This window comes from Channa argus, chromosome 3 (assembly GCF_033026475.1).
Source record: "Channa argus isolate prfri chromosome 3, Channa argus male v1.0, whole genome shotgun sequence".
Lineage (NCBI taxonomy): Eukaryota > Metazoa > Chordata > Actinopteri > Anabantiformes > Channidae > Channa > Channa argus.
Genome location: NC_090199.1, coordinates 28,933,970 through 28,952,565, shown reverse-complemented (window position 1 = coordinate 28,952,565; position 18,596 = coordinate 28,933,970). Strand labels below are relative to the sequence as shown.

The 18,596-nt window shown below is 37.6% G+C and overlaps 1 protein-coding gene across 1 annotated transcript; it reads right to left on the bottom strand.

Moving 5' to 3' along the window:
• Positions 1-1,360: 1,360 nt before the first annotated feature.
• On the bottom strand, positions 1,361-16,914 carry dctd (dCMP deaminase). The gene is made up of 6 exons (XM_067498755.1): positions 16,759-16,914; positions 14,000-14,108; positions 8,325-8,460; positions 5,370-5,486; positions 4,983-5,079; positions 1,361-2,594 (listed from the first exon to the last, which is right to left on the bottom strand). Exons 1-6 carry the CDS (start codon positions 16,797-16,799, stop codon positions 2,516-2,518), a joined length of 579 nt encoding a protein of 192 aa, XP_067354856.1. The 5' UTR covers positions 16,800-16,914; the 3' UTR covers positions 1,361-2,515.
• Between the last annotated feature and the right edge of the window lie 1,682 nt (positions 16,915-18,596).

Sequence of the window (18,596 nt, the reverse complement as noted above, 5' to 3'; positions counted from 1 at the left end):
ATTTACACCGGCTGGTAACTTTAACCATGTTGTCAATCTCTCTCTTTTTCTTTCCCTTTAGTATCAAGTGTCTTTCACTGACACCAAATGTATATTACTAACTGGCGCTAAAGTGATTAGACACTAGTACAAAATACAAATCAGTAAATCCCTTATACTATGACGCCAGGCCTTCTCATTTCTAGCTTGAAAGCCTCTTTTTCTAGCGCCGCTTGTGACCTTCCGCTGGCACTAAGCAGTAGAGCATTACACAACCAGACAACACTTAAGCTAAGGTGCATCCGCCAACATACTGAGGCTAAAAGCTACTGGTTCTAGACTCTTACGTAGCAAGATACATTTACCTATGTTGCCGTGTGTATAACACACCACCTAATTTTCCCTGGCTGTTATGTCAGAATCAGGTCTGCAAGTGGTCTCCCTCAGAGGACAGCTTCTCAACCCTTAGGAAGGAATCTATGTCGGCCACGTCTACTGTCGCCAGCTGGAGTCCCAACACCAAGCCTGATCCCACTTCTAAGACCAAGTTTTTGTCATTGAAATAACAGGAATTCAGTCAAAATAGTCTTTTGAGCGGTTTTATTATGCAAGTATAAAGTATAAAAACCACAAAGAAGGAAATACAACTGAGTTCCCTTTCTAGCTGAACTATGAACTCCTTTCTCTGTCTTCGCTATCTTCACGGTCAGAGGCACCCACCTCCACATTCTCGCGTATCTGCATGTCTGTCTCTCCAGACTAAGTAATCAAAGCACAATAGAAAACATAGAAATATGTGAAGGATACATAAGTTGAACACACTATTAATAGAAAAATCAACAATTTTTATGTTATGAAAAGTGATATATACTATGTACTGCTGCAATGACCATGGTAACAGCTATAGAAGTGCCCACTGGCTATGGATACACTTGGAGTTCATCCCCTTTAATTGATTGTTGTTACTGACCAAGATACCCTTAACTTCTGAAAGTTTTTTTTTTTATTTTACAACTGTTGTATAGGGATTTTTCTTCACCAGGGCACATTAGTCAGTACTAATTGTGTCATCAAGCCCTTTTGATGTTCATGCAAATTAGCAGTGTGTTCTTTCTTATCCAAAAATGTTATAAATAGTTTATTTGGCCACATAGCATCTCAGCTATGGTGTACTGTTACTGGATTAAGTGCTACAGTCAACCATAGTCTGATCGATTGATATAATGATAACATCATGGGAAGCGTTGCAGGAATTGGCTGCAGGGTGGTTAGAAAGGTGGCTGGGAACTATGACTTCTTTGTGTACTCTGGTGACAAAAATTCAGAATTTAATTACAAAACGGTGTGCTTTGTGGCTAAATGTACTTTGATACACGATAAGTAAGTTCAGATGCTTAGAGAAATTTGAGGATTGTATGAACTTGGTCTATTATGTAATTACTTAACTGACTTACTGTGTTTTGTGCTTGACGTGCTGTGGCTGTGTTTGCAAAGTTTTAGATTTGATCAATAGCCCCGATGAGATGTATCCATAAACCAAAAGTTTCACTGAATGGTTCAGAGAATGCTAACTGCTGTAACAACATGTTAGACAGTAGAACAAAAACAAACCAAAAAAAGTTTTCAGCTTAACAGATGGTGGTCTTGAAAAGACAGTTCAGTACAAACATTTGCAGAGACAGCATTTTTATACAATGAAAGTGATGTAAAATAAATGTGTTCTGGGTAATTGTGATATTCTGCCAGCATTCGTACTTTTGACGCACCACCTATTGGAGTCGGGTATTTTAACATACTAAAAACAAGACCGAATTTCTATCCCTTATCTTTTGATTGTCTAAACAGAAGGCAATTATAAGATTAAAACAAAATCAAGTGGTGAACAAAGGTTCAGTTATGCAGTCTTTTGTTTTTTTCCCCTAATTTCCACTGGCTCACGATTAATTACATGCAAGCAAAGTCAGTTTGCCACAAACAAGCAATCCTGATGAGGTTGCATATGACAACATTAAAATTACATTCATGTGTCAGTATAGGCAGAATTTGTGTACGCTATGAGAGATTGGTATAAGTAAACTGTAAAGATAAAACTCTCCTGTGTACACACAATCTGAACGAATTGAAACCAAACCATTAACACAAATGGCTGACAATAAGAAAGAGCAGTTCCAAGATGAATTTGAAACGTTAAAATGACTATCAAATTACAGTACATCTATCAAGTTACAGTTAATGAGGATGAAAGAGGTGAAAATAGATTTCAGTATATTATCCCCAGAGTACACATTCACAACAATAACATTTTTTTTTTCAAATCATACACTTATTCCTAAACCCAAAGTTTAAAAAGAAAAAAGAAGCTTGAATGTAATCGAAATATCAAAAACCAACAAGGCCAAGGTATCCTTGAATTTCCTTTGGACAACCCAGGGTGCAAGAAGACTGAAAAAAGGCACCATAATCCCTTTCAATCTTCACAGTCTTGCTCGGCCTCCCTGCCTCACTAAGAGGCTTTTAAGACAAGCTATTTGTATTTTCACTGTGGGCTGAGCATTCCAGGCTGGTTAATCGAATTAAAATCAATGACAATCTCAGTCCTCTTGGGCTTAAACTGCCTGTCAAAACACAGAGAAGAAAAAAGATAATACTCAAATCAAGAATACAAAAGGTATGAGAACACACGTTACCATGTAAACCAGAAACACAAGATTTTAAACTACTATAAAAGAGCTAGTTATTTTACACCGAGATCATTACTGTGTTCATTTATTTTCTCATGCTGTTAAATGAGTTTGCATTAGTAACATTGTAGAAGCAAAGTACAAGCAAAAAAACATAAGCATTAATAGCTGTCTAGATGTTCATACTGATTTTATATTATATATACACACGTTTTATATGTTCTATTGTTTTCTTCTTCTTCTCGTCCTTTCTGCTGTTCCCTTTCAGGGGTCGCCACAGCAAATCATGTGCCTCCATCTAACCCTGTCCTCTGCATCCTCTTCTCTCACACCACCTAACTTCTTGTCCTCTCACTACATACATAAATCTTCTCTTTGGTCGTCCTCTAGACCTCCTGCTTTCCTCCACCTGCTCCCTGCTCTCACTACAAATCACAATGTCATCTGCAAACATCATAGTCCATGGAGATTCCTGTCTAACCTCATCTGTCAGTCTGTCCACCACCAGAGCAAACAAGAAGGGGCTCAGAGCTGATCCTTGATGCAGACCCACCTCCACCTTAAACTCCTCTGTCACACCTACAGCACCTCACCACGGTCTTACAGCTCTCATACATGTCCTGCACCACTCTAACATACTTCTCTGCCACTCCAGACGTCCTCATACAATACCACAGCTCCTCTCTCTGCACCCTGTCATACGCTTTCTCTAAATCTACGAAGACACAATGCAACTCCCTCTGACCTTCTCTGTACTTCTCCATCAGCGTCCTCAAAGCAAATACTGCATCTGTTGGACTCTTTCTAGGCATGAAACCATATTGCTGCTCACAAATGTTCACCTCTGCCCTTAGCCGAGCTTCCACTACTCTTTCCAACAATGTCATTGGGTCATCAGCTTTATTCCTCTGTAGTTGCCACAGCTCTGCACATCTCCCTTGTTCTTAAAAATCAGCACAGTACTCGTCTCCTCTGTTCCTTGGGCATCCTCTCTCTCTCCAAGATCTTGTTAAACTAGTCAGAAACTCCCACCTCTCCTCGACACTTCCATACCTCCACAGGTTTGTCATCAGGACCAACTGCCTTTCCAGTCTTCATCCTCTTCAACATCCTCCTCACTTCACTTTTACAAATCTTTGCTAGTTCCTTCTCCACACCAGTCACCTCTTCTACTCTTCGTTCCCTTTCATTCCCTCATTCATTAACTCTTCAAAATTCTCCTTCCATCTTCCCATCACACTCCTGACACCTATCAATACATTTTCATCCTTATCTTTAATCACCATAACCTGCTGCACATCCTTCCCATCTCTATCTCTCTGCCTCACCAACCTGTACAAATCCACCTCTCCCTCCTTAGTGTCCAACCTAACACACAAGTCCTCATATGCTCTTTGTTTGGCCTTTGCCACTTCTACCTTCACCTTACGCTGCATCTCCCTGTACTCCTGTCTAGTCTCTTCAGTCCTCTCAGTGTCCCACTTCTTCTTAGCTAACCTCTTTCTCTGTATACAATCCTGAAACTCCTCGTTCCACCACCAAGTCTCCTTGTCCACTTTCCTCTTTCCAGATGACACACCGAGTACCCTCCTACCTGTCTCCCTGATCACATTAGCTGCAGTGGTCCAGTCATCTACAAGCACCTCCTGACCACCCAGAGCCTGTCTCAGCTCCTCCCTGAAAAATTTAAAACATTCTTCCTTTTTCAACTTCCACGACTTCATCCTCTGCTCTGCCTTAGTCCTCTTCATCTTCCTCACCATTTCCTCAGCAGCCACTTTATACACCACCATCCTGTGTTGTCTGGCTACACTCTCCCCTACCAATGCTTTACAGTCACTGATCTCTTTCAGATTACAACGTCTACACAAGATGTAGTCCACCTTAGTGCTTCTACTGCTGCTGTGGCATTTTAAATATACTAATCATGACTCGAGTTCCTACCTCTGCAAATATCTTTCCACTGATACCAGACTGACAGCACCATGCTAAAGCATATTTCTACTAAAATATTCAAATTTAAAAAAACTTCTACTTTCTGGTTGTGTTCTAATGTATTGATTTGAATTTTAATTTCCAGTGAAATTGGGTTAGTATGTCATAGAGATACAGCCAGAGCAAATTCATCTTTAACACTGTTTTAGTTCTAAATCAGGTATTCTTCAGTATTTGTAGCAAGTAGCCTCCAATTAATTTAAAATGCTGCAGCAAGATCATAGATATTTTTTTCATATTAATGATAATATAGGAATTAGGGCCTGGGTCATGCTCTGCATATGTTCTACAAATTTTGTCCTGGCTACAGCCCTGCTTTTCACTCACCTGAACGGTATTTTTGCCATGTCAAGCAGCCGTCTGGAAGCAATCATCTCTGGCTTGTCATGGTACTTGTCAGAAAGATAAACAATTTCCTTAATACCTGGGCAGAAGGAGGGATTATTACAGGGCATAAATAGCAGGAATACAAAGTGAAGAATAGAACTAAAACCATTTCTTACACGTATAAGAACAGAAACAAGAAAAGAGATAAAAATAAAAAAACAAACTTGATCAACTGCTGTTCTTTTGTGCAAATGTTTAGCACTGTGAATGCTGGCACAAAGTATGACTACACAAATCTTCAAACTGCTAATGTTTAAAAAGTATTAATAATACTCTAATTATTGTAATTACAATTAACTGAAGAGTAACTGTGTTGTAAGCACGCACCTGCTTGGATGATAAGCTTGGCACATTCATTGCAGGGGAACAATGCCACGTACATGGTGCAGCCTTTCACATCAGCGCTATTCTTGTTCATAATGGCATTCAGCTCTGCATGACACACTATTAGACAGAATAACGAAATACATAAAAACGTTGTTTTGTAAAACAAAAATGACTTTCGAACGATGTTTGAATTGACAAGAAATTTGCAACCCCATAACGCAATGCTGGTGATAGTAAATTTTAAGAACACCATCTGCTGGAGACATGGCAAATGACATAAAATGGCCTTAAGTTTAGACATACAGTACATTTTTGCATTCGAACAGAGCATTACAGTTCGAATACTTGTTTTGTTTTTTTACCATGTTTGAATGGATGGTCGAAATTTAAAGTACAAAATACAAAGTGATGGGGGAAAAGGTTATGGCAACACTAGTCTTTCGAGGTCATTAAACATCAACTGTAATTAGTTGTTACCTGGAGTCCAATCAATAAAACAAGAATGAAGGTGTAGTTCAGAATTACCTTGACCTATAAAACCACTGAATCAGTGTCATAACAGCTAAAGACCTGAAATATTAGAGTTACTTAACATCTCTGGTAATGAGCCTAGACTGCGCAAAACATTGAACATAAATGGTATTCATGGCAGGACCCTATGAAGGAAGCTATTGCTATCCAAAAACAACACTTCAGCATGCCTAAATTTTCCAAAGACCAACTTAACAATGCTCAATACAATGGAGGAAAATGTTTCGTAAACAGAGTGAGGAGAATCATGGCTTGGGACTTGCTATGCTACTATTACTCTCCTTTCGGCTTATCCCGTGAGTTCAGGGTCGCCACAGCGGATCATTGTCCGCATGTTGATTTGGCATAGTTTTTACGCCGGATGCCCTTCCTGACGCAACCCTCCCCAATTTCTACCGGGCTTGGACCGGCACTGCATCGCTGGGGAGGGGGGATGGGCTGTTAGGGGTTCAGTGTCTTCGACATATAGCCAGGGCTGGGGATCGAACCACTCACCCTGTGGTCCGTAAGCAACTGCCTTTACCAACTGAGCTATAGCCGCCCCCTTGGGACTGGCCATGCAACCTCTAGAAAATCCTCTGGAAAATTTGCAATTATGGAGGGAAATACAAAGTTTATCAAGGTACCCTAAAGAATACTGTCAGGGTGCCTGTCCACAAGGTCAGAAGATGATAGGTGATGCAGCAACCCAATATCCCTAAACAGCGAAGTAAACCTACTACAGAATGGCTTCAGAGGCACTAAATCGACATTTTTATTACACCACCACTTTTTATGTTAAATGGGTGAGTTCAATAAAGTATAACTAAAGTGAATATTTCTTTTGTCTGCACTTCCATGGCCTCTTTATTTTATGCAGAAACAAGAATAATGCCAAAAGTGCCATTACTTTTGTTTGTGACCATATTTTCTAGTGTTCTTAACGGTGATGTAAATTTCTTTTTACTCCAAACTTTATTCTTTAATTCAAATGAATAATAAAAAGTACAAGTTTGTTTAAAATATTTTCTGGCTTCAACACATGCTGCTGGTTGAGAGAGGAGAACATCAGGATAAGGATAAGCTCAGCAACATAGGCAAAAGTTCACATGGATGGCACACAAAAGAAAAATTATTACTATATAGTTTAATTATAAATTTAGGAAATAGAGTGCAGTCATACAACAACCACCCAACCCCTTTCCCATAAGGTAGCAAACAATTGCCATGTTTAGGGAGTGATTTATTTCTAGATTTAGTTTTTTTAAATTTTAGTTTGTTTTTTTATTCGGGCACTAAAGATATTAAATTCACTTGGGGAAAATGTAAGGTCTTTAAATGCTTTTAGATTCTTACATTTATTATATGGGTTAGAGGAATTTCACAAATCCGCAGTGGCGACCCCCAACTCAGTTATCCTGCTGAAAAAAAAATCTGTACTTTGCATTTTTGCTGTATAGCAAACCCTTGTTATTATTAACAAATAAGAATTTAAAATAAAAGTTTGAATTGAGAGCAAACTGACCCTAACCATGCAAAGAAAACTGATAATCAAGACTGAATGAGATTTTAAAAATATGACCAACATCTCAGAAGATAATATGGTTTTGCAGTATCATTGTATATATTGTGGATGTCAGTTACAATGACAATGATATATGCAAATGATGTCTGTTTTAAAGTATGTTACCTTATGTGCAGCATGCTTGCATTAAGATATCTTAAGTAGTTAATCTTTGCTCAGCATATTGTTGGGCCTTCTGTGGATCTGTGAATGATGCGTATGCTGTGGTGAATCTGGCGCATGGGGGATGAACTTTGAACTTTGTATCTAGGGTCTACAGGATTTTTCTTAAAAACAAAACTATTAACACTAAGTACAACCTCTGGATAGTCAGGCAAGTTGTGGATCCTGCTCTGTTGTAATTCCAGGTTCTTTGACTTCTCTGCTTTGCCACATTCCACGATGATAGTAGCTTCACAATCTGTGGGCAGTTGATGTGGTTGAGGTCTTTTCCTTAATACCCTGTGAGCTCTGTCTATAACTGGACTTAAATGAGTGAAAAAGATACCATAGTAGTTCAGAAACAAAACCTCAGCCCTTTGTTGCTCAGCCAGAGTAACAACTAGATATTGAATTGCAATTTTTTGGCACAGTTTTTTCCCCTCTTTTCTTTACCATTTAGTGCAAACAAGCTATAAATGTTACTACTCAGGGTTGCACAGAATATCAAAAATAACACTAGGCAAATTATATACAAATAATATGTTCCCTGTTTTGCTTTGACATTAGCATGAGCTCTTAATCATCAACTTCTGGGTTTATTGTATGTTATTGTGAATATTGTATATTCACATTTACCCTTTGAATATTAAAAAATATATAATAAATAAAATGCCTACGGAATGTTTTCATTTAATCAGAATGAGTGCACACATTCTTACCATAAAGGTATTTAGTGTCAAGAGAATTATCAGCAGCCCGGCACCATGGTAGCAGGTCATCGTCACAACCATTGGGCATACCATTATAACCAATGCCAACTATTTTATTCTCTTGATTCACTATACATGCCCCGACCTGTGGAGAGAGAGACAAAATACATAGTTTAGTTTTAAAATACACAGCCCAGTACCTCCAGCAAGTACCTCCATACTTTTCATTTGCTCTGAATAACCTAACTTGGTAAGTAAGTTTTGGTTAGTTAGTTTTTTGTTTTGGTTCTTACCAAACAAAGTCTAACGTTTATGGCATTTTTACTTTGCAATATTGTATTTACCTTGCTTTAAGATCGTTTTATCCATCCCCTTAAATTTGTGGTTTTTAGTAAATTTTATCAAAAATTCATTCATTCATTTCTGCAACAAAAAACTCGCACTACATACTCGGTACCACCTTTAAATTTAAAATCTACACAAAATGAAAAATGGTCCTGGCATTAATCAGTGCAAGAAATGTAAAAAGAATAAAGAATATAAAAAGACACTAACACTCACAGATCCACTTTTTTATTTTTTTCCATGTTTTTTAGTTGAATTCTCCTGGCAAAGTTTGGAAACACCTACACACTGATCAAACACATGGTTGTAAATGGATCACAAAACTCAAAATTTTTAAGCTTATTTGAACACAGTAAAGTCATCAGTGTTTACATTTTTCATGCACATTGGCAAAAAGATAGAGGTTTTGCAAGCACACCAAAAAAGTGGGGTTATTTATTTCTCATGCAGCACATTTGCTTGGTAAATTCCATGTCAAGTAAAATGTTGAATATAAAATATAAACAAGATGTATTGGTTGCACTGAGCGAGACATGTCTCGTATTTACATGCATTTTCCTACTCTAACAGGCTGTGTATTCTGGCCTATATGACATATTATGAAATATTTTTTGGCATAGTATTCCTGCATAGCCTGCCAGTTATGACAATGTTTAACCGTGCTATTTTCTTAAATATATTTTCTTTTTGTACTTTCGGCTTATCCTGTAAGTTCAGGCACAGTTTTTACGCCGGATGCCCTTCCTCCATGGTAAAGAGGCCATGGAGGTGCAGACAAAAGAAATATTCACTTCAGTTATACAAATTATACAAAGTCCTTCCTGGAGGGTGGTGTGGAAGTGTGACCATGCTTGTTTGTTTTTTAGAATGTAATGTATTTGTTCTCACTAACAACACTCCATCATCATCATCATCATCATTCTACCTCTGCTCTCTCTGTCACTACCACCATACTGGGAAGGAGGGGACAGTCAAATGGTGCTTTCAAAGACAACAACGGACAAATCATCCGGCCTTTACTAAGTCAACGTCTGTCTCTTTGCAACAATTGGTTCTCAATCTTCAACTTAAAGGGAACAGAGTGGATGTAGGATAGACAGTGAAATTTGAGGGCATACCGAATGGTTCCGGGATGGTCCGGAGGTCATTAATGCAACATCACTAGACATAAAAATATATTTTTTAATTGTCGTGTAAGCATAGCAGGGGGTCTTGTTGGCATTGGAGGCCGCCATGCTTGTACAAATGCAGGTGAAAAACTGAAAATATTTTGATCTGTTTTATCAAAGGCAGCAGTCAGATCCAGCAGAATCACAAAATCAGCAGCATCAGTTTCCAGGAGGAGGTCATTAAAAACCCTTAGTAGTGCTGAGTCTGTGCTATGTAGGGTTTTAAGACCAGATTGAAAGACCTCCAAATAATTTTTCTTATCCAGAAAAGACCTAAACTACACATAAACGACTTTTTTTTAAGATTTTCAAAATGAAGGACAGCTTCCAGATGGGCCTAAAATTAGCCAACACAGTGAGATCGATTTTAAGGGTTGTTCTGCAGCGTTTTTAAAACTTATAGTGACAACACCAGAAGACAGACTGCTATTACTAATGGCCAGAACCAATTGCACTATATTGGGGAAAACTGCTTTAAGAAATTGAGGAGGGACGGCATCTCAAGAGGAGTCAGATGGCTTAATCTGACTGACCACTTCCTGTGTGAGAGTGTGAGAGTCATAGGCTCAAAGCTATCAAACATGTCCAAGCAAGGGACACTGCCAGAGGGGTGAGAGGCAGGAGTTGAGATTAGAACCCTTGTGGTAACTACCTTCTCAATGAACAAGTGCAGGAAGTTATCGCACATCTCAGCGGATGTTTCCAAGCAGACAGACTGTGGGGCATTTAGAATATAGTCAATTGCTTCAAATAACGCTTGAGGATTATGATTATTAGACAACAATATTTAATAGGGGTTCTCATTTGGCCTCTTTACGGATATTTTGATAATGAAGCTACCAGTCCTTTAAGATTTGAATAAGACCTGCCCCCTGTCCTTCCACTTGTGTTTTCCGCCACTCAGCTGCATGAGTTCTGTTGGAGAACCAGGGCCTGGGTCTAGCCTTAGGCTGCTTGGCTTTTAATAGGGCCACAGGGTCCAGTATGGAATGACAGGATGAGTAAAGCCAGGAGCTAAATTCCTCCGTATCAGCAACAGTTCGAAAGTATCAGAAACTGACCAGCAGTGGAAGAGTTAAAAATCTGACATAACTGAGAAGGAGCACACAATTTTACTGCTGCACAGGAAAAGCAATCATCAAATAAAATGAGCATAGGATCAGATCCCAAAGTTCAACGCAAACAAACCATGAGAGAGAAAAAGATCTAATGTATGTCTCTGTTCATGTATGGTCCAGACACACATTGCACCAAATTAAAAGAGTCAACAATAGCTAAAACATCTCTCATCAGGGCAACACACATGTAACGTCACCAACAATAAGGACATGATTCCCAAAAAACTAAAATAAAAATCTAAAGAGTCATTAACAAACTCCTTGTTGAATTTGGGGGGCTGGTAGATGACAAGGTGCCGTAGTTGGTCAGATGGACCCACTTCAAATAGGGTCACCTCATTGGAGAAGATAATAAAGCACTTTCATTTAAAAAAAAATAAAAATTAAAGCAGATGCTTTACTCCTCCATGGCTCAACATCCGCGAGGAGTTAAAGCATGAACATCCAGCCAATAAATGTTTAAACAGGGCGCTACACTCACCAGCACTAATCCAAGGAAGTCCAGGCAATGAGAGCTATAGAAATCCCTCAGGATAAATGATTTATTTTTCATCAATCTGGTGTTTACCAGGCCAGGCCTGGTTGGAGCTCAGGCTTGGGCTTGTGGCTTGGCGGTGGGGGGCCTGGAGAAGCATCTTCAAATGTCAGCGATTCACCCCACGGTGGCAGAGCCAAGGAGACAAGGGGCGGTGGGACCAAAAAATTCTGACAAAGGCCTTGGGGGAAACCACACTTTAAAATCTGTAAAAACTGATCAGTAGAATGCCACTGATTTGTCAGGCAGTTATTGCTGCAAAGGGCAGTTTTTTGATAAAAGTAAAGTTTAAGATGCAGTTTTAATTTAACCATTAATCTGTGCTCAAATATGCATAAAAATAAATTGATTCAGATTTGTGATCCATTTACAACCATTTGATTGAATAAAGCCAACAAAACAGAAACACAAGTTTGTAGGTGTTTACCAACTTTTTCTTACCCCTTCAAAAAGTGTTAGAACAGTGAAGCCAAATATTTTATTTTTGTTGTATACTGAAAAGATTTGGGTTTGACATGAAAAGATTATTGTGGGACAAGAGATCAACATTTCAGCTTTTATTTTCAGGTATTTACATCTGAATCTGATACACAACTTAGAAGATAGCACCTTTTGTTTGAACCTACCCATTATGTTATGTGAGCAAAAGTATTGGAACAGATGGACTTAAAACAGATTAAAGTGAATAAGACAATATGCAGTTACTGCAAGCAAATCCTTTGCTTGCAATAACTGCATCAAGCCTGTGACCCATTGACATCACCAAACATTTGCATTCTTTATTTGTGATGCTTTTCCAGGCTTTCATTGCAGCCTCTTTCAGTTGCTGTTAGTTTTAGGGGGTTACTCCTTCCAATCTTTAGCAGGGAAAATGCATGCTCTATAGGGTTTAATTCTGGAGATTGAGATTGTCAGTAGAAAACCACTTCTTGGCCCTGATTAACTCCTTTGTTGTTTTGGCAGTGTGGCATCATTATCTTGCAGCATGATGACCGATCCCCCAACCAGTTTGGTTGCATCGTTCTTTAAATTGGCAAACAGAATATTTCTGCATTCATTTGGCTGCTGCCATCATGTGTTGCATCATCACTGAAGATTAAAGAGCCTGTCCCAGAAGAAGCCATACAACCCCAAACCATGACATTACCTCCTGTCTACAGAAAAAAAGGAATGGCCTCACTCTTTCAAGTAGTTTGGAGGGGAGTGTAAGTACGTGAGTTATACTCAATGAATAACTTGATTTCCTTCCACAATCAAGCAGCCAGCATGAGTCGTACTATGCTGTAAGTAAACATCCAAATGCTGAGCAAAGGTGGAGAGAAATATGGTCTATTTTTCTCTCTGTTTTGTAGGAACAATGACAGTTTTTAAGAGTGCATATTTTGGTAACAGAGACAGATTGGAATACTGGTTATGCAGAAGCATTTTGCTTAATTCAATTAAACTTTATTTATACACCAACGTTATCTCAAGGTACTTTACTTAATAAAGTCAAGACAATGCAGGTATGTAGAGGAAAAAAAGCCCAAAACTAATTATAGTTCTACATAAGATTGCCAGGAGCCTCTCCTTCTTTCCCCTACCTTCAGAAGCTAGATGGTGACATAGTGCTCAAGGATCTAAACTCTGGCCTCATCAAGTAAAGAATTCGTATAGGATTATAAGTCAGACCACATAGCATCTGGGGAAATTACTGTTCATTGAGAGAGGTAGGATATGTAAACTAGGTTATGTGGCACATGCTTTTAAATAATTTAATGCTATAGTTAATCTGAAATTTAAATCTTGCCTAGTAATAGATTGGTTAGTGTCTTGGTTAGTTTTGGCCAACCTATTTAAAATGAATGAGGGGGGCAAAACTTTAGAATCACTTCTTCTTACAGTGAGTAAAATAATTACTTGACCTCCTGCTGTTCTTGTAAGTTTTCCCACCTACAAAGAAATGAAGGGTCTGTAATTGTTTTAACATAGTTTTATTCTAAAGTATAGAGACACAATATCAACCAAAAATCCTGAAAAAGCATGATACAAATGTTATAAATTGAGATGTATTTCAGTGAGTAAAATAAGTATTTTGATCCTAAACCTATGATAAAAATTATAGACCCTTCATTTCTTTGTAAGTGGGCAAAGTTACAAAAACAGCAGGGGATCAAATCATTATTTTCCCTGCTGTATAGTGCACTCCAGTATGACTCCACTACCCACTATAACCTCAATAATAAACAGAGTAGAATTATCACCTTTCTGACAGTTTCAACATAAAAACATGAGAAAGTATAACATTGTAAAAGTAGAATTCATGACAGAGCTGCTATATTGGATTGCATTAAATTGTACGTGTGTACCTAATAAAGTGGCCAGTGAGTGTATGTTGCAATGTTTTTATAAGGTTTTAGATTGCAAGGTCAGACAGAAATCACAAGGGATCACAACATCGCAAATGATCATAACATCGCAAATTTGTGCAGGAACTGTATTATTAGAGCCCTGACACACACGTACACTCATACGCACCTGTGAACTTGGGTCTTTACTCCTTTGGGCTGATAAAAAGGCAACAGCCATAAAGTACTCAGGCCATTCCAGGTAGTCTTCTCTCTTTGTAGTTTTACTGCTACTGTTACTGAAACCCGCACAAAAAGACAGAAAAATGGTGATATGTTTGTAATCTAAATGACAAAAAAAAGTATATATTTTAAATATAAATATGTATATATTTAACAATTTACTAAAATCACAACTAATTCCTAAGCAGTCATTTATTTAAACACTATTTTTAATTTTCATTTTTTTCACAAAAAGCCTAAAGGACAAATTTTGGGTTCTCTTTTTTATATAATTATATCTTTAACAATACACATACAGATACTAAAACCAACAATAAATTATCTCTATTCATTGGCAATGTCATTCAGGCTGCAGGCTTAATTATCTTCTGTGCAGTAGATCTCCATTGTTGTTCAAAAACACCTTTGCATGTGCAGGATTACTGCGCATATGCTGTGTGCGTCTGTTACTAAATACCTTCTCACATTGCAGTTACATGGAATAAGAAAACTCCTACTTAGCTCAACCCAAATTCTATAAAACGTTTTCTCCTATAGCTCCAACACTGTGATATCAATAAAAGCTCAAACCAGATGCCAAGCCATTTTCTTTTAAAGTGTCATAGTTGCACTTAAAAAAATTGAAGACAGAGTTTGCGAGGATGGAAAAACTAGGGGTTGTCAGCTGGATAGAAAAACTAACGGTCTGGTGATATTGCATGGCTGTAGCACAAAGATGAAGTCAACATTTGTCTGGACAGGACACCTCTAAACCAGGCATGCTCATATATGCACAATACTTCACATAGCGGAGTGCAAACATGGGGATATGGCAGATTTCTCGTTCTAAAGAATCTGATCTCCACATTCAGACAAAACGAGAGATGTGCAAAAAGCAATAAAGAGCCAACGAACCTAGGTAACCTCAGAAGCTTCATAGGTCTGGTGAGTTAGTTAGGAACGTTTTATACCAAACCTGGCTGAAAGACAAACCACTAAGGGGCTGGATGTCTACAAACATTAGGGTCATGAGCAGCAGAGAATGTTGTCCAGCCTCAAGAGTGAGCTCTATTCTCCACCAGTTTTTCACTTACATGATCGGAACAGGGAAGTCAAAATATCAGCAGATGCCTCATCCCATAAGCTAGGGGCAGCGTACTTCAAAAAGGGGAAGAAGTTGGTTACCAGTTGCTTACAATTCTAGTTGACTAACACAAGGAAGCTTTATGGTAAGATGAATAAGGAGGTGTTAGAAACACGTCTGCCAAGAAAAAGCTAGAAAACTAAAATATTATGTATTTCTATGTGATTTTTTATTTTATTTTATTCAATTAAATTATTATAATAGTATCACAAAACCAAATATAAAAACAATTTATTTGTAAGCATATGGAGCACATATTGCTTGCTTTTAAAGTTTTGGCCCCCTCATTCATTTTAAACAGAGTAGTATTAGATTGTAGAGATGTACCTAATAAAGTGGGTATGGAGAGTATTTCTATCTCCCGAGGGAGAGGGAGAGAGAAACAATGCATTCACATAATTTTCAGTCCCCCTTAAGTTTTTAAAATGTTGTTATGTCTGGTACTAAAGATAATATAGGTTTTTAATCGTAGGTCAGATGAGGTTAATCCTAGGTTACATAAAGTATTAAGGGCTGAAACTTAACAACAGCATCACATGCCTGGAGTTAATTCAAAGTAGTAGTCATTGTCTCTACAAGAACCCAAACCAGATTTCACAAATTTCCATTAATTAAAGTTTTCAGACCATTTAATGCCCTAAATGATATTTCCAGAGTACTTTGTTTTTGAAATTACATCCCCAGCTGTGATGGAGCAGATAGAATTCACTGTACTGTACTTCAAGTTCCTATTTTATTTAACTTCATAACCTTTCATAGGGTAATACTGTGGCTTTATAGTAGTCTTTAGTAGTTTTTTACAGAGATCAACAAACACACACAAAAATGATCATTATATTTCGAGCATTGTGGTAGAATAAACTATAAAACGGTGTATATTTATTTATAAGGTATATGTATTTGGCCTCCAGTGTAGAGTCAATGACATCATTTTGTCTGGACAATGTGAACTTTTAATGGAAAATACTTTTACATTTAATCATTTACCAAATGCATTTATCCAAAGCAACTTACAAGTGAGGTACAAGCCAAGCAAAAATCTAAGTCAAGGAGAAAACATTAAAGCAAAGTCCTGTCAGAAAAGTTTTTACATTCCATGAGATGCAAGTGCAAGAAAGAAGGGAAGTTTTTTAAAAAAAAAGATAGAATAGATTTAAGTGCATAGGAAGGTGCGGAAGACTTCTGTTTTCAGCATTTTTTTTTTTAATTTGAGGAGTGAGTTTGCTTTGCGTACAGAGTTTGGTAGCTCGTTTCACCATCGTGGGATCATAGTTAACATTGACTAGTTCACAACAATAACTTCAAATGTGTAAACACTCCAGTAAAGGCAAATATTTCCTACACCACTAAAAACACATCTCATTCACTGTCAGAAAAAAACAAACAAGGGTAAAATACAGGCTAAAGTTAAACACGAGCATGAGGGAGTTGAGCATTTAAGTGTTTAGACTCGTGGCTGTATTTGCAGAGGGGCGGGGGCTCAGCAGCATACGCAGCATTATAATTGATGTTAACGCTAATTCTTTCACGTAAGATACGTGTTTTGTCTTTTATGAGAAACGAAAAAGTTACAAACTATTTACCCGTGTAAGTGACCACCCTCCGACAGCTGAATTTGATCCATGTTTACCCACTGATGTTACACTCGAAGCATACTACTCGAGGAGAATCTAGCTTTAAAAAAGTATCGCGATAAGACCTTTCGAAGCGGCACTTTACCGCCTGAAACATCACGTGATCATCTCTACGTCACAGAGACAAATGTTATGCTGATTTTAATGATCACATTTACTTTGCATTAAGAGTTGAATAGTCCATTTAAAAGTGATCCAAGTAAACGTTTTTTTTTTTTTTTTAATAAGTGCAAAAAGGACAAATTTTCCTTTTGCTGTTCTCAGATGTAGACAAATTCGGACGAGGTCTAGATCAAAAGCCACATTACTGAGACTTGTCAGTTTTGGTTTAGATTTGTTAAGAAGACTATAAAGAATCCTTAAAATGTAATTTTAAGTTTGTAAAACCTTTATTTGTTAAGATGCAAACAAGGGTCATTTATAAGTTTTTTAGCACATGAACTACATCAGACCAGGTCAACATCACGATCCATTATAGGCTCAAAATCTAGATGAGATTAGCACAGACAATTCATCACAAATGTCCTGTTATCTTTGATTCATTTACGATTATAAGAACTCTTTTTCCCTTTAAACATCTGAATTAATCTGTTATAACAATATACATTTGCTTTGTGTCAGTGGAGATCTTCACTTATCTGGTCAAAATAAATCTCAAATACATATGAATATTGTTCTCTCACTTTTCCTTAATGGGATCCTCACTTTTAGTCTTTTTTACTGCTTCTTCCATTGTCATCTTCTATACATCAGTCAAAACCTTTACTGTAGCCAGTTAGAAATACTTCATTGTACCCAAGTGCTTGTTTTTTTTACTGACTATACACATTAAAACATTTTTTCAAACTCTCTCTGTTAGTATAGGGCATATTTGGCAAGTAGGCCTTTAGTGGCTTGTGATGTGGACCTAGTCTGAAGAGGTCTACATGTGAAAAGGAAAGACTAAAATGGCCCTTTAATGTTTGACAGAATTAGAACATATGTTTAACAAACCTGAAAAAAAAAAAAAAAACAACTTACAGTCTCCTTTATAATCTAGGAAGATAATCTAGAGGAGGCTGGAACTTGTTGAGAGAATGGCAGGGTACACACTGGACGGGTCGCCAGTCTATTTTACACACAGGGACAAACATTCGAATTCAATTCCATTTCCGTTTAAATGCTCAATTGGAAAATAAGAATCGGATGCCAACTTCAGTTTCATACAACCAACAGGACATTACGTAAGAAGGAAGAACCATACTTCACTATAGCAGAGGTTAGTTCCTAAGACTTGGGAGGTTCAGCTAAATAATTTACTGCTGCCCAATTGCTGAAATAACTTAGGTTACTGATCCGCTTGTTCTTCTCAGCTGCATAAATACTCGCTTATTGTTAACGTGACATGACGTCTTGACTTCAGTACTCCCAAGTATTACAAACTAACATCTACCCTTTCACTAGAATCAAACGAGCCAACCACATTGACAATCTAATTAAATCAAAGCTTAACTTCTATATATATACTGCACTTGTACTTACCGTAGTAATTTGTTTACTTATTTTCTGGTGGTTGGCAAGCAACGTAAGGCCCATTACCGCCACCCTCTGACAGTGGGTGTTATATCATGACAGCTTAACCAAATTTCTTCAAATTCTTGAATGAATTTGAATTTAATTGTGATAACCCAGGGTCACTGGATTAGTTAAAATAGCATCAAAACATTTCCCCTGAGTTCCTCTGTAATATACTCTGCATTTTAGATAACAACTTGAAGGAAATAAAAGTCTTTTGCTATCTCACACTT

Coding starts and splice junctions, on each gene's coding strand:
- dctd (XM_067498755.1), bottom strand. CDS start 16,799: ATGGATCAAATTCAGCTGTCGGAGGGTGGTCACTTACACGG. Junction 8,461..13,999: donor GTAAAGACCCAAGTTCACAG/GTGCGTATGAGT, acceptor CTCTCTCCACAG/GTCGGGGCATGTATAGTGAA. Junction 5,487..8,324: donor TGACACTAAATACCTTTATG/GTAAGAATGTGT, acceptor TCTGTCTAATAG/TGTGTCATGCAGAGCTGAAT.